The sequence below is a fragment of the Pezoporus flaviventris genome, unplaced genomic scaffold, assembly GCF_033815535.1.
Source record: "Pezoporus flaviventris isolate CSIRO_AGI_PZ_B2104156 unplaced genomic scaffold, CSIRO_AGI_Pfla_v1 ptg000016l, whole genome shotgun sequence".
NCBI lineage: Eukaryota > Metazoa > Chordata > Aves > Psittaciformes > Psittacidae > Pezoporus > Pezoporus flaviventris.
In genome coordinates, this window is record NW_026892564.1 from 8,919,853 (window position 1) to 8,935,202 (window position 15,350).

Here is a 15,350-nt window from a genome sequence, read left to right on the forward strand (position 1 = left end):
AGCGACTGACTGAAATACAGGTGTCTGTGACAACCGAGCCTCTTCTTAGCTTGCCATCCACACCTATCTGGAGAAAATGGTCATACCCTTAGGAAGAGGCAGTGGACAGCTCTGGTCATTTCCAGGTGACCATGATCATTTGGAAATACTGGTCTCACAGAAAGTGCCATGGCATTTTTTGAATATGATGAGCCGAAGACCTTGCCATCTCTCAGCTCAGTCCCCAGCATGATTAAACTCTCCATACCTCAGGGAATTTTGTTCAATAGCACTCCAGCTGCCACAGAAATCCCACAAGACTTGCTAGGAAGCTGTCACCCTTCCAAGTTCTCTGGCACAGCAACAAAATGGTACTCACAATGATCAAAAAGGCTGGATTCATAATCAAATGAAATCCTCCACTCCTCATTAGACACCCTTATTTCTTTAGTTTCTTATAACCAAAAGTAGTTACTTTGCATGCTAGAAAAACATTCAGAATCACTGACATAGAAAATTATATAAAGCTTACAGAATCAGAAAATTTTAGGTTGGATAAGAACCTTAAGATCATTGAGTTCAAACACCTCCCAGTCTTGCTGTTCTTCCTGATCCTTCTCATACTCCTACTCCTACTCCTTTTCCCCCCTTTTCTCCTCTGCCTTCTCTTCTTTTTGTTACAGTGCTTATTTCTTCTATTAATTTGCTAAGCATTTCCTCCTGATTTTGTTCATCTTCATTCTTTATCTTAACTTTTACTTTTCCATGTTTTTCCCCTTGGTCTCCTTTTCCCATCTTATTCTTATACAGTTCCTCTTCCTATTCTTCAAACTCTTCCTCTTACATGTTTATTCCTGCATCTAGACAGGGTTAGTGCCAGTGACAAAGTGCTAATAGTTGTTGCTCATGAAAGATATTCTACAATTTTCTACAATTACTATCTAGAAAACCCCAACAAACATTTTTGTTTGTTTGTTTGCTTTTTTGTTTTGTTTTAAACTTTTTCTCCCTGTTTTTGCAACACTATTTTATACTGGGGCCTAGCTCAAGCTAACCCATGCTAAAAGTTAAACCTGTCAAAAAAGTAGGCTGGAATATCAACGAAAAATTTACCAATTTTCACATAAAATCTGATATTAACCAAAAGAAATATTCAAATATCCGTGTAATCAATGACTGGCAATATATAATACAGCTAACTGCCAAGCCAAATTACAGTCAGGCAGTTTGGCACATTCCCAGCTGTACCCTTGCCTAGACTCTTTCTACAATCATTAGCCATATTTTTATTGCTTCCAGAGACTTCATTATACTTTCTGTGGAATCTACGCTAATGAGTGCTACTTTGCCTCTGCTCTGCTCCTGTTTCTAATGTTAGAGACTGCACTTCTTTTTCTTGGCTACATTAACAAAACAAGTGTAGAAGGCTTATTATCATAAACACTATGGCATGGAGAATAATCAAATGTTAATGTTCAGGATGTGGATCAAAGTTCAAGACAGGAAGACAATAAGAGTGCTTTATAAGTCAGGCTTGGTTTGACTCCTGTGTGGTCCAACACAGGCTCACTAGCTATATCACAGTAAAAAAAAAGTAAGGTATAAAGCTGAGACCACTCTCTGCTCCAGCTGCAAATACAAAATGAAGTTAAAGTAGGCAACTAAATGGTAAAAGACTGATAAACAAACAAACAAAAAAAAAACACAAGAAAAAGAAAAGAAAATTTCATGGACTACGTTCCTATTTATCCCAGAGGGTCAAGAGAATACAAGAGTATACAGCTGTCAAGTATACTACAACAGATATTGTCCAAATAAATTGAAACTAGATGACCAAAGAGTATTGTAACTAGGTAAGTAGAGTATCATAGCTAGGAGTCAAGCAAACATAATGAATAGTCTGTTACTACTATTCTGAGCTTTCTAAAAGCTACATTTTCAGAAATGGCTGCCAGTGTTCTTCCTCATCTCCATTAATGAATGCATATCTGATGTTTACCTGAGTGATATGGCATGTTTTAATTTTGAGGCATGCCTCATATATGGCCCATTAAAAAGGCGAAAATAATAAATTCTCACCAACTGCTGAGGTGTGCATGTGCCCAAAATATGTTTACCTGATGTAACAGATTCTGTGATGTTTAAATTGTTCAGAGAAAGTCCTAGTGACTGCCGCGATGAAGAAGACGATGTGCTGCTTGAGGACTCTGACGATGGCCGGGCAGGCTTTCCTGCATTGCCAGTCTCTGCCTTTAAACGATCATTTTCAGCTTTCAATATCTCAATTTCATTCTGTATACAAAAGAAATCAACATAAAAGCACAGGAGGTTATTCTTTCAGAAAACCGCTGGGGGTGGCTATTCTGGTGCTTGATGGTTGCCTGCAGGACATAACTGGTTTGCCGCTTTCACAGCAGTATGTTACGATATATATACAGTATAAGGCAGTCAAAGAAAACTGGATTACCTTTGCTTCTAAAATGAAGGGAAAAAAGCCCTATAAACTTGTTTTAGCTTTTGCCTCAAAACAGCTCCTACACAACATACATAGGCTTCAAGCTTCAATGTTTATTGTACAGTTGACCATAATATAAGTGTGGTGAGAATTTTCCCAGCTACCCCCAGTTTTCTAAGCTACTTTCTATTGCCAAATATCTTAGGTAACAGTCAAGTAGGAAAATTATTGTCAAAATTTTGGAGATGTCAATGTTTCTAAAGTCACAGAAAATTATTACTGCCAATAAAAATTTAAGCAGCAACTTCACAGAGAAGTAATGAAATTACAAATGGACAATTAGGAATTGATACTTTTAACAGCTTCATAACTCTTCTTCTTATCAGATAAGATTTTTTGATCATTCAAACATGGGATTGTTCACGTAGCCGCCAGCAAACCCTCTTTGATGAAAACATACAGTGACAGATGAATCAGAGCAACTAGGAAATTTTTTTAGCTAAATCCTCTGTGGTGCCAAGTGATTATTGAATGTACAATCATAAAATGAAAACTTAGCCTGAGAACAGCCTGGTACCAACTAAAGATAGCTTTCAGTCACTCCACGAAGCACAATACAAAGTAACTACTTATTCTTGCAGACAGTTTTGCACATCAAATTTAATTCCACATGCACTAACAATGTTAAAAGTCCTATTCTTTTATGAAGGCTGTACAGATACATTATACAAGTAAAAACATAGGGGATAGCATCATAAAAACCCCTGCAACAGTTCCAAAAGATTACAACAGATAGGCAAAATTGAGGACAGATAGTGAAATGGAAGGGTCAAACCTACAAAATAGTGAGAGAAGGTAGTGATGAATGCACCAGTTCAAATCAGAAGCTATAATGATATGAGTCATGCAATCTCCATCTACTCAGCAATTTACACTGATTAATTACACAACTCTTATCAGATTTCCATTCAGCTGAGGTTTAGATTTTTAAGGCGCTTTGAATACAGTATCGTGCTGGGTTCAGCAGTAGCAGTCATTTTTCTCCTTCTCAGTAGCTGGCGCAGTGCTGTGGTTTTGACTTCCAGCCTGGGAACAGCGCTGACAACACCGATGTTTTTAGTTGGTGCTCAGTAATGTTTACTCTGACCAAGGACTTTGTGAGCCTCATGCTCTGCCAGGGAGGAGGGGAAGCCGGAAGGAAGCAGAGGCAGGACACCTGCCGCAAACTGACCAAAGAGGTATTCCATACCACAGAACGTCATGCCCATTATATAAGCTGGGGCAGTTACCTGGAAGGGCTAAATCACTGCCAGGGTCGGCGGGTGGTGAGCGGTTGTGTTCTCTTCCCTTGTTATTTCCCTTATCATCATTGTTATTGGTGGTAGCAGTAATGGTTTGTGTTATACCTTAGTTACTGGGCTGTTCTTATCGCAACCCCTGGGAGTTACATTCTTTTGATTCTCCTCCCCACCCATCTGGGAGCCTGGGGAGGAAGAGGGTGGAGGAGTGAGCGAGTGCTGCATGGCTGACTTGCTGACTGGGCTTAAACCATGACAAGTATTCATTTACCATTCCCACCAATCCTACTTTTTCCTCTCACCAGTCCTCATCAGTTCCTCAAAGCATCATACAGTTTGGCAACTCCAAGGTGGCTGCCTGTCCTTTTGGGAAAACCTCAGAAGTGGTGATTACCACCAACAGCCTCTGCCCAGCTTTAGTGAAATTCAAAATTTGGAGGCCTGTGACTACAGCAGACTCCTCTCTCCAGGGAGTTCATCTGGTTTAGGCACTCAAATCCCAGTGTAAGTCAGTAATCAGCTGACAAGCCTTCCCGTGCCATTCTCCACCACTGCAAGTAACTATTCTATCTCTTACAGTCCCTTAATTTTTTTTATTGGCTCCAGAACAAATGCTCTACTTATGTCTGGACAAGTGAAATCCATATTTACAGATCAGTTATTGATTATTCTTCCCCTTAACTGAAGTTCAGACATATATCCCATAGCAATTTTGGCACTTAGTGGTGTGAGCACCTGGGAGGATAGCAGATGCCATAAATGTTTAAAGGTGTGGCTGATACTATAGGCATTGTATAAACAAAGAGGTCCAGAGAAGACAGCAAACACACCAAATCTGGTGGTTTTCAAATCAGTCTCTGTGTATATCTGTACAGAAATGCATACAGGTGCACCTGACCTATGCACACAGAACAGAGCAATTCAGCTGACAAGGTAATGGGGCTGGATTCAGCTGTGTAAATGTGGGTTTCCAGTGCAGCTGTCCTTGTCTCAACCTGAATTCCTACCCCATGGCCTTGGTTCTGTTTTCTAAATACAGGTTTATAGTGCCTTCAGGGATGTCCTAGGTATCAAACCTGTCATTCCAGAAGGGTCCAGACCTACTTGAAGGACTTATGTCATCCTGTGTGGATGTTGCAGATACTTTTGAGTATCAATGTGATACTAGACACCTGTGTGTGGGCAACTGAGTTGAGTCCCATAAAAGCTCTGTGCAGTGAAGAACAATGTCATTCTTTCTGCATCCTTTCAGCCTCATGAGAGGGAAAGTCTTCTGAATAAAAATGTGTTCCAGAAGGATATGGAGCAGTGTCATGAAATGATCTGGTGAAATTTCAGTGATGCTAAATACAGTAAGTCAGTTCAATTTTACATTCTTTGCTTTGGCAAACCACAGCTGGGTTAGGAATCAGAAATTATGAGAGAATATGCACACATACCGCCCCCAGCCCAAGGTTTAAAAGCTCTGTAGAAATCACTTTGTGATCTGCTTGTCTGTCATGATGCTTCCCCTAGTCACAGGGTTTAGATAACAAATATCTTTTGGGCAGGGATTACATTTTCATCCATATCACTTAAACATGTTTTATAGATTAATATAAACGCTAAGAATATATAACATAAGGTGTACACTTATCATCCATTGGAAGTACTGTCAATCCAGCAATTTACTTGGTTTCATCAGTTTTTTGGCACCTGAAACAAAATGCTGGGCAAGGAAACACACTGGACATAGCTTTGATGTGCACCCCTGTCATCACTTAAGCTACTGCACTGACCTGCATGCGGTTCATGGCTTCCCGAATCTGATCCAGATGGTGTGCAGAGCTGAGGGCTTCAAGACGAATGTCCGTTAATTTTAGCTCTTTCTCCCTCAGCTCGCTCTTTAGCTGAAGAATAATTTCAGCCTCTGCCTCTGTGCACTCACAGATCCTGAAGAGGAGCAGAAAACATGCAGATGATTAAAGGAAGGTTCTGCCCCCAAAGCAGTGTTATTACTAAATATCAAAGAACAGAAAATACTTCCTGCTGGTGAAACCTATGAGTGAAGAAAGAATCTTATCAAAGAAATATGAAAAGGCTCAAACAGCAAATTAAAAAAGGAAAAAAAGCCCTCTCCAGATGAAATGATCAGCTTTATTTATACCTTTCCAGTTTAGGTAAGAAAGTTTACTGCGGTAAAAAAAAATCTGTTAAAAACTTTGCAGAAATGGGCTTTTTGGTTTTTCTTTTGTTTTGTTTTTGTTTTGAGTGTGCATCACCCATCAATTTTAACTTGATTTTATATCTGCATCAATTCTTTGGTGCAAAGGTTATAATTTCCCTAAGTAGCAATAGTTATCACTGAAATATGCTGATTAAATTGCACTGCTGATATTTATTATCTGTCAGGCATCAACAACTTTCTCTGTTTTGAACTGTACACAAAGACACATCCTTGACTTCATGATCTAGAAGATTTTGATCTGTAATGGTTTTGATTTGTGATGGTTGACTTTTTTGCCTATAGTCAATCATTTGGCAATGTATGGTATCTGAAATCATGCTGGTTGGTTTTGTTTTGTTTTGTTTTGGTTTTTGTTTTTTTTTTCCTGAAGACTGGATTAAAAGTATTCACCATGAAATTATTTTTCAGAAGCATTACTTTTAAGGGAAACCATTGTGAGAATGGTTAAGAAACCATTGTGAGAAAAGATCAAGACATGAGTAGCCCAGGGACCCACAACCATCCAGTTCTTGTGTCAAACTGATTTGCCTCTCTATGCCATCATTAGACTTAGATCTGTCGCATAACAGAACCACTAGAAAATAAAACACTGAGTTTGGGCTATGTATGTTGTTACATTAAGCAATATTTTGAGTCAATTCACTTAATGTTATTTGTTCTTTATTACTGTCACTATAAATAGTTAATATTTGCAGAACAATTTAAAAATGAATTTTTTTTTAATAATAAGTATTATTATTGTGATTATTACTTCCACTATACAAACAAGAAACAAAGGTCAACTTTTAATTGCCAGTATGCATGCAAAGTATTTTGGGAAAGAAGATGCAGCACTCTTCAGGTCAGCAGCTGGGTATACAACTCCATGCCCCACACTCAATTTTACCGGGATCTATGATTGTAGACCACGTGACCGTTTTGCCTTTTCTTTGGTGCCCAGACTAGAGATGACCTGCATACACATGTATTAGACAGATGTAATTGGAAGAAAGTAAAGGTAATGGTTTAGAACATAAGATTAAGGTCAAGAAAATATACCAGGAAAGCATAAGCAAAGGGAAGATGAAGTTCATGGCAAATAAAAAAATATGGCAAACTGAAGAGGGAAAATAATGAGTGCTATTCACAACACGCACAAATATTTTAAATGTGAGTGAAAATGAAAAAAGGCATGTACTAGGATTTTTTTTCCAAGTATTAGGATACAGTTCTTGGTTTGATGTGCCCATATTTATGCTAATGAAATAGGAAATGAAATTTGATTACATGCATATATTATCTCAACAACTTGGACAACTGGGAAGCCAGATATCTATTTGGGCTATTTTGAAATACATCTTGAAAAGGGATGGACAGAAAGCTGGAAAGCCAGCTTTAGAGAAGATATAAATAAAGCAGAGAGTAGGACTACAGTTCTGGAAGAAGCAGGAAAGGGCTGTCTAGACTGTTAAGATAAGCAGAATGGAAGCTGAAAGTATGAATTGAATTTTACTTTGCAGATTCCAGGGCTCTTCAACAGTCAGCTCCTACAGCTGCAAAATTACATAATAAGATGAGGCTTCATCAAAAAGAAGAAAAATAAAAAGATAAGCTAGCAGTCCTGAGAAGTCACAGAAAGAAGCTCAGAAGCCTGAACAGACTTCAGACAAATTTCAAGGTAGTTAGAAAGAGTTTTAATTTTTCTTTCTTGTTACAATCTCCAGATTTTTAAATCAATAGGTACTTTGGGTAGAAGAAGTCATGACATTTGAACAGAGACTGTTGACAATTATGAGAAGTCTTGAAGGTGGTAGAAGTTTAAGTTATGCAACGGAAAACGAGTCTTCCAAAGAGAGTAACATCAGTTTAACAGATAAAGAAATTAATCTAGATAACCATATTTACATGATCTCTCTGAAGAAGGCAAATAATCTATATCATCCCATGTAGAAAGGTCACAGTAATAAAAAATGCAATAATATGATTAGAAAGATCAGTGTTCGAAAACGGTGGAAGAACCAGAAGGCTGTGAACTGGGCAGAATTTAGGAATTTAAGGCTCAGAGGACAAATACCCAATGGACGAGCTTGGAATGAATGAGTAGTTATATAGTTTTGCCCTTGATAAATTCTGGGAACACCAGTACATATAGAGAGAAAGTCAAAGAAACAAAGAAAAAAAGCAGGGCTGGGGGAAAGGAGGAAAGATAAGGTTACGAGAGCAGATCTGTGAACCATGAGTAAATAATTTGGTAGAATAGAAATGTTTTGTTTCAGTTCAGGAACTTTCTATTATGCTTTTACTAGTGATTTTTAAGTCGACAATTAATCAGAATCAAGGGTCCCAAACATGTAGAAATCCTCCTCTCATAACACACATGTACCTGAAACCATAAAAATGTGAGCTTTAAAAAAAAACATAACAAAACTATGGATATGGGTAAGTTATTCCTCACTTTACAGAAAGTGAGGAAAGAAAAACATCTATTGTGGAAGGATTTCTTTTGTGGCAATATTTGCTGTCAAACTCCTAAACCCAGTATATAAAAATTATTAGAGCCTAAAATAAGTTAATCATAAAAGGCACCTAACAACACAGGGAAATTCTATTTTAAAGGTCAGTAATCAGCCACAAGACTAGAATTCCCCAGGTGCTTTAAGGAAGAATAGTTGTGACCTGATTATTTTCAACTAGGACAAGGAAAGTAAGGCTGGCATCAGTAGTATGCAGCTGTTGGTTCAAAGAGGATGATGTACTGAAACCTTAAGGATGGTGACTTGAATAAAAAGGTAAAACCACACAGAAAGATCCAAGCAGACAGAAGAGGGGAAATAGATTAAAAAAGATAAAATTATTAGCTACAAAACCAATAAAGTAATAACAGAAGGGATGAGTATTTTGTAAATATTTATAGCTGCCTGGAAAACAAAATGACATTTTTATTATGTCATGAAGAAAGGAAACTATAGTATTTGGCCTTTAGTAACTGGATATGGTTAAGTTAATTGTGTAAAGGGAGAGCACAACTTAAGCTTTTTGATATGCATTTGGAATGAAGTGTACTTCTAGATGATTTAAGATAAAGGCTGTGAAAGGAGGAGAGAATGACCTAAGAAAGAGCTACGAGAAAAGTAGCTACTAGAAAAGTGTAAATGGATTGAAGTTCACTAGAAATCTGGCAAATGGATGGAGCATGAGGTTAAAAGATCAGGGCTGTTGGCCATGAAGTGCAAATGGCCACAATTGAAGAGTTCTGTTTCACATTCCATCTCATTTGGGAAGAAAGGTTTGCCAAGAGAGATACTTACGCAGATGCTGATTGTGATGGTTTCATTGATGTTGCCCCACACTCTCCTGAGCTGTGGGGCAATTTAGGTGATGAAGGAAGAGATGAGTCTGTCAGCTCTTCTATGTCTGAATGTGAGGAAGGAGGCTTGGTTGACTTCTTCTTTCCAAAGGCCTGTTTGAAAGAACTTCTTAGCTGGAAAATAAACATTGAGCAAGATTATTCTCCTCATCATGGCAATTTGTCTGCAGCTCATGTTTTGGAGAGTTAGTTTGCAGATGCCATCCTAGCCACTGCCTGAGGTCAGTATACAGAAGCAAGGTATTAACATATGCAACACAGTATCTCTAAAAACATGATACAGTGCTTGGTTTTGACTTTATTAATCCAGCGCAGCGCAAACATAATGCTATGGAAAAAGTGCAGAACCGAGTGGTACAGCTATGAGAGAGGGGTGCTCATTTAAAACCATTAAGTCCCAGGGGAATCCCATTCCCATGGCATTCCCTTCAAGGGATGGCTTTAAATAACCACTTTGCATCTAAGCACAGGCAGAACCTGCTGTTGCTAAATGCTGAAATCAAAAGACAAGTCCAATTTACTGGGTTTGCAAATTTACCTTTCCCATTAAAAATTTGAAAGGCCAAACTATGCAAATGCTATGGTTTGGTTCACAAGCAAGAGGATTTAAGCTGGGATATGAGGCTTGCTTTGTTGTATTGCTGAGAAGAATGTTAGCTGAAAGGTATATACTGTTTGCTGCAGTTTCCTTTAGAGCAGTAAGATCTCAACGTACAAGCATTGACTTTCCCTCTTATCCAGTATCGAAAAGGGACAGAATAGCCAAAGAGCCATTTATTTCAGGAGCCAAGATGACAACAGTTTTGTCTTCTGCAATGAATTTTAACTAGCCCGTTCATTGATACCTTTGTCTAAATACATAAATTGTTCATCTTAGGAAAAATGTGGGGTTCTTTTGTTTTTTTTTCAGAAAATTATTCTGATTAAAATTGTATAGAACTCAATGACAAACTGGTTCCTCCATAAAAAAAATGAGGTATTCAGACATGTTATTCTCATGATATAATTGGAGAGTGGGGAGTGTGACCACTGATCAGAGAAATATTATTTAAGTCTGTACAAGCTCATGATATCTAATGAGAAAGAAATGGATTTTGGCTACACTCCCCCTTTCTATAGTCTAAACTTTGAGATTAAAATGAATAGAGACAAACTGAGAAGACATACAGGATAATCTGTTTTTAGAAGGTATAAAAGCCTACTGCCAAAATAAATAGCAATCATGCCAAGATAGGGTTCTTTATAGATGCATGCCAAATTTTCCATGGTTTATATTCACCTCACTTCCTCTAGAGTTCACCTTGCAGAAACATGAAAGAGTGTGGAATTACAAATCAAGGGAATGAAGGCTGATCAGTACTTTAAAACAAATGTTTATGCAAGTAATAATTTTAAAACAACAGAAACATATTTTTCCAATTATTTAATGAAAGTATTTGATTAAACCCTTAGCACTATGTGGTATTTGTGTGTTCCAGTTGAGAAGCATCTTAATTTCATTAAATAACATATTACTTCTACATGAGAATTCTTAACAGATTTCAACTCCCTTCATAGCTGGGTAACATATTTCAGTCGAGCCTTTGACTCAAAGTCCAACTGAAGAAAAATCAAACAGGGTTTCAATATGGCCCAGAGACAGTTTTGGTCATAACAGTGATTCTCAGTTGTTTTGGTTTTAAGATGTTTGGATTCTGGTTGGGTATTTTGTTTTTGTTTGTTTGTTTGGTTGGTTGGCTTGGTTTTGGTTTCTTTTTTTTTTTTTTTTCTTTTAAATTATCCTGGCTTCTGCAAATAATTCCCCACTGATATTCAACAATTTTTAGTTTGCTTGTAGTGTCACAGTATGTATACATGTCAATTGCTTTGTATCCGTCAGGCCCCACAATAATATTCTAGATGAAATGGGACTGTTATGCTAGTTAGGCACTAGGAAATGACATAAAAGCTAAAAGATAGGTTTAAACCTGCTGAGCACTTACCCAGTTTTTCTTTTTCTTTTTCTTGGAGTCAGCATCATTACCACTGCCAATGCTTGAATGGCTTGTAGCACTGTTGATGCTGGAGACACTTTCTGAAGAATGTTGCCGCCTTATACGTAAATCTAAAGAAAAGAAAATCATGTGAAATCTGTTTCTATTTCAATATAATAATTGTTGTATTTATGTAGCATCTTCCTCATCAAATGGAGACTAAATGCATGTAAATGGCACTGATGCTTTCAGTGGCTCAGATTCAAGCTATTACAGCCTGTAAAAATCCCATGGGCGTCAATGGGGATGCATGTAATTAGGCTAAAACTTAGGAGCTTCTCTAATCTGGGGTCTTTTTGGCATTAAGGCAATGACCCTGCACAGCACACTAAGCAGGAATAACCTCATAGCTAACCAGTTTGTGCTATAGATGAATTAGCTGTTCATCCTGGAGAAGAGAAGGCTGCGTGGAGACCTCATAGCAGCCTTCTAGTATCTGAAGGGGGGCTATAAGGATGCTGGGAAGGGACTCTTCATTAGAGACTGTAGTGATAGGACAAGGGGTAACGGGTTAAAACTTAAACAGGGGAAGTTTAGGTTGGATGTAAGAAGGAAGTTCATTCCTGTTAGGGTGGTGAGGCACTGGAATGGGTTGCCCAGGGAGGTTGTGAATGCTCCATCCCTGGCAGTGTTCAAGGCCAGGTTGGACGAGGCCTTGGGTGATATGGTTTAGTGTGAGGTGTCCCTGCCCATGGCAGGGGGGTTGGAACTAGATGATCTTAAGGTCCTTTCCAACCCTAACGATTCTAGATTCTATGATTCTATGAATTACTTGACTTATTACACATCACATGTACTACAGTTCTTTTTGTGAGTAGTATAGGCACTACTTGACTTGTAGCAAGTCTAATCAGTGTTCAGATGCTACCTTCTAATATAGCATGATGGAAATAGCAGGCAGAAATTCATTAAAAATGAATGAAAAAAAAAACAACCCAAAATGGAGAATACTGATTGGTGATGCTTTTGAGTTTCAATTTCTTAAAAGTCTCTGATAGCTATGTCTCAATCACTGCAAAATATTCTTGCAGAACATCTCCACTAATACCAAGGGAAATTACTTTTTAGATTATTATTTACTTCCTAGAAGTTAGCTTTGCTATATTCGAGTCATGCAATGAAATGGCCTTAAGGCAAACATCTAAATAATGTCCTCTTTAAAGAAAGATCAATGTCACTCTCAAAAATGACTGCTGCTATTATTTTTTTTCTTCAAGTAATTCCTTTGCAGTTGCTTATCAACAGGCACTTTTGAAGTATGTATTTATCATGCAATATCTGCTGAACTGCAATTACAGATTAATTTAGAATCTGGAAATTAAAATGACTTCTTTCCTGCACTGATTTAGCACTTCATGAAGAAGCTGAGCTGTTGTCAGTCCATCTCTTAACAATAACACCAATTTTCAGAGCTACAACTTACACTGGTTTTCCAAGCTATAACGATGTTTCACTATAAGACTTCGTTAGTGTCTTGAGTGCACTTCAGTACACAACCACAGTGACAGGGTTAACTCTTGACACCCAGCAATTACTTCCTGGCCACCCAGTTCTGAGAAGACAAGGCTCCAGGAACTCTAGCAAACAGGAAGCTCATACAAAGTTTCCAGCTCTGGAAATACCACAAGTATGCCTACCATGCACTGCAGAATGTGCTTGCCCTTGCAAAAGAGTCCCCAAAACAACAAAAAAGTAGTTACTTAGCTTTATTTCTGGGGAGAAACTTCATTTATTTTAATAGTGACAAAACCATACCTTTGTGGGTATGATCAGGACCGTTCAAGGCTCCTTGAATAGCAGCTTGTGCAGCAGAATTCTGGGCTTTCAGCATTTCAATGGTTTCCCTTAGCTCTATAAGCTCAGACTCCTGTGGGAACAGCAAAGAGAACTCAAAATATATGGCAGAAGAATAATATTTGCCTAAGCTAAAAAAATTTACAAGATAAAAGTAGTCGAACTGAAGTTCATGGAATTGCTTGGGTGAATGTAAGGGCAACAACTAAGTAGAATGCATATTTTATTTCCAAAGATCTTAAACTCAACTATCACATTCTTTTGCATTTCTCCTATATAAAGCAATCATACTATTTTTATTGTGAACAAAACATTTTGAATAAAGACTAATAAGAAAATGGTCTCAATTGAATATTCATTATAAATAGAAATCCAGCAATTTGATTGTGCAAGACAATAAACCCATTTGAATTAAATCATTTAGTACGTGAAACTACTATTTAATGGATGAATCTCACCTGAATTTGTGCATTTTTCAAAATATTTAACTTGCTAAATAATAATTCAACTAAAAAAAACCCCTCCTGTTTAATAGCAACTGTCCTGCAAGTTGAAGTAATACAATTTCACTTCAGTGCAGGAAGTTCTGTGCTAGAATGCACAGGAAATTATAAATAGCTTTTATTACTGCTGCATTAAACCCGTCTTTCCAGCCTTTATTTATATAATAAGGATTAAAGGATTTTAACCTTAACAACAGAGAAAAGAAGAGAAGGAAAAGAACATGTTCCAAATCTTTTGGGAAAGAAGCTTGGAGATGTACTGTTTCAATGTTACTGCTTAATCTGGAAACAAAACATTCTTAAAACTTTTTGTTTTAAGAAAATTCAGCTATGGGATTTTTTTGTGTGGGTGTGGGTGTTTGCTTGTTTGTATGTTTGTTTCATTAGATAAAAAAAACAAGCAATATAAGTATTTTCTGTCCAGTTCACAAGTCTCACCATATTTCATCTGCTGGTGTTCAACCAGGCTATTTTTATAGACAGCTACACTGAGTCTTGTGGTGACTAAAAGTTCACTGACATACAGTTTCTTTCACAGTTTGGCTCAATGGGCCTTTATATGATACTGTTCAAAATGAATTAAGGGCAGAAAGCTGCAGAAGTTTGATCCTGGAAGGTGCTAAGTAGCCTTTTGATCCTGAGCTTGGTACAAAGGCTCACATTAAGTTTACGTCCTATGAGGTACAGAATTTTTTCCCCAACAGTAAAAACAGCACAGTACAAACTAAATCTGTTTACTCGTGAATAGGATACCTAACCTGCATTAGCTCTCAGAATGGAGTAATTTTTCTCTACTTAAAGTTCCTCTCTTCCCACAAGTCTATTATTTTGACAATACTGGCAGGCTAGAATGAAACAGGTTAGGATCAGTCTTTGTTACAGCATTTTTCAGTATGGATTAAATGTAAGAGTCGCATATGTGTAAATTAAGATCTGGAAAAGAAAGATGTTATCTTCAAACTATTCTATGATATTGCCTGCATAAACCTGATGTTGCACAGTTTAATTCTGCTGGAGCTTTATGAAGATTTGATCGCAATGGCCATTAAGAAAAGATCTGTCTGTCTTATTGTCACAGCTGCCCCTGTTTCCTTTCAGCATTTTTTAAACAAAACTCTAATATAATCTCTTGACTGTTTTCCACATTATAGCATCTGCTTTGGTAAACGTACCTTTTGTTCAGCTGTCATTGTTAGACTTTGCAATCGGCCAGTCATATTTCCCAAGCTTTTTTCAAAAGCTGCTACTAGATGAGCCTGTGAAATTAACAAAGACAACATTTCTGGTGACAATGGGATAATTTTCCCAGATTTATTTGGTTTTTAAATATTTTTTTTTTCTCCACGATTTCTTCTCCAATATTTGTTTCTCTCATCTTTTCCAGCTTTTTACTGTTAATTTTAAACTCAGACAGAGCTAAGTGGGATAGGTTAAGCAGCCAAGTGAGCACAGCATTCCTCAGGCTTCTTTAGCTTCAGAGAAGATTAGCTGAACTATCTCTGCATGGAAATGGATTATGGATTTAATGCCCTCTTTAAATTTCCTGATGCATTGACCAAAAGAAGTCTGCTCCCAAACAGAAGTCTAGAGACAATTATTTTCAATAACTGAATATTTCAAAATGGGAATTTATGTAATACTTTATCTTAAAAGTAAGTTTTAACCTCACAAATAAAACACTCCAGAGTAATCCTCAGACTCAAACAAAAAAATAT

The 15,350-nt window shown here is 37.4% G+C and overlaps 1 protein-coding gene across 11 annotated transcripts in view; it reads right to left on the reverse strand.

Moving 5' to 3' along the window:
• The window catches only part of NAV3 (neuron navigator 3), a 543,191-nt gene that overhangs the window by 15,924 nt on the left and 511,917 nt on the right, over nt 1–15,350 (reverse strand). For all 11 annotated transcript variants that reach the window (XM_061454721.1, XM_061454723.1, XM_061454722.1 and 8 more), the window contains 6 exons: nt 14,808–14,891; nt 13,094–13,205; nt 11,288–11,409; nt 9,247–9,419; nt 5,511–5,664; nt 2,097–2,271 (listed from right to left, as the gene is read on the reverse strand). In XM_061454721.1, the coding sequence (XP_061310705.1) occupies nt 2,097–2,271; nt 5,511–5,664; nt 9,247–9,419; nt 11,288–11,409; nt 13,094–13,205; nt 14,808–14,891 (820 nt within the window). The remainder of the gene's footprint in view (nt 1–2,096; nt 2,272–5,510; nt 5,665–9,246; nt 9,420–11,287; nt 11,410–13,093; nt 13,206–14,807; nt 14,892–15,350) is intronic.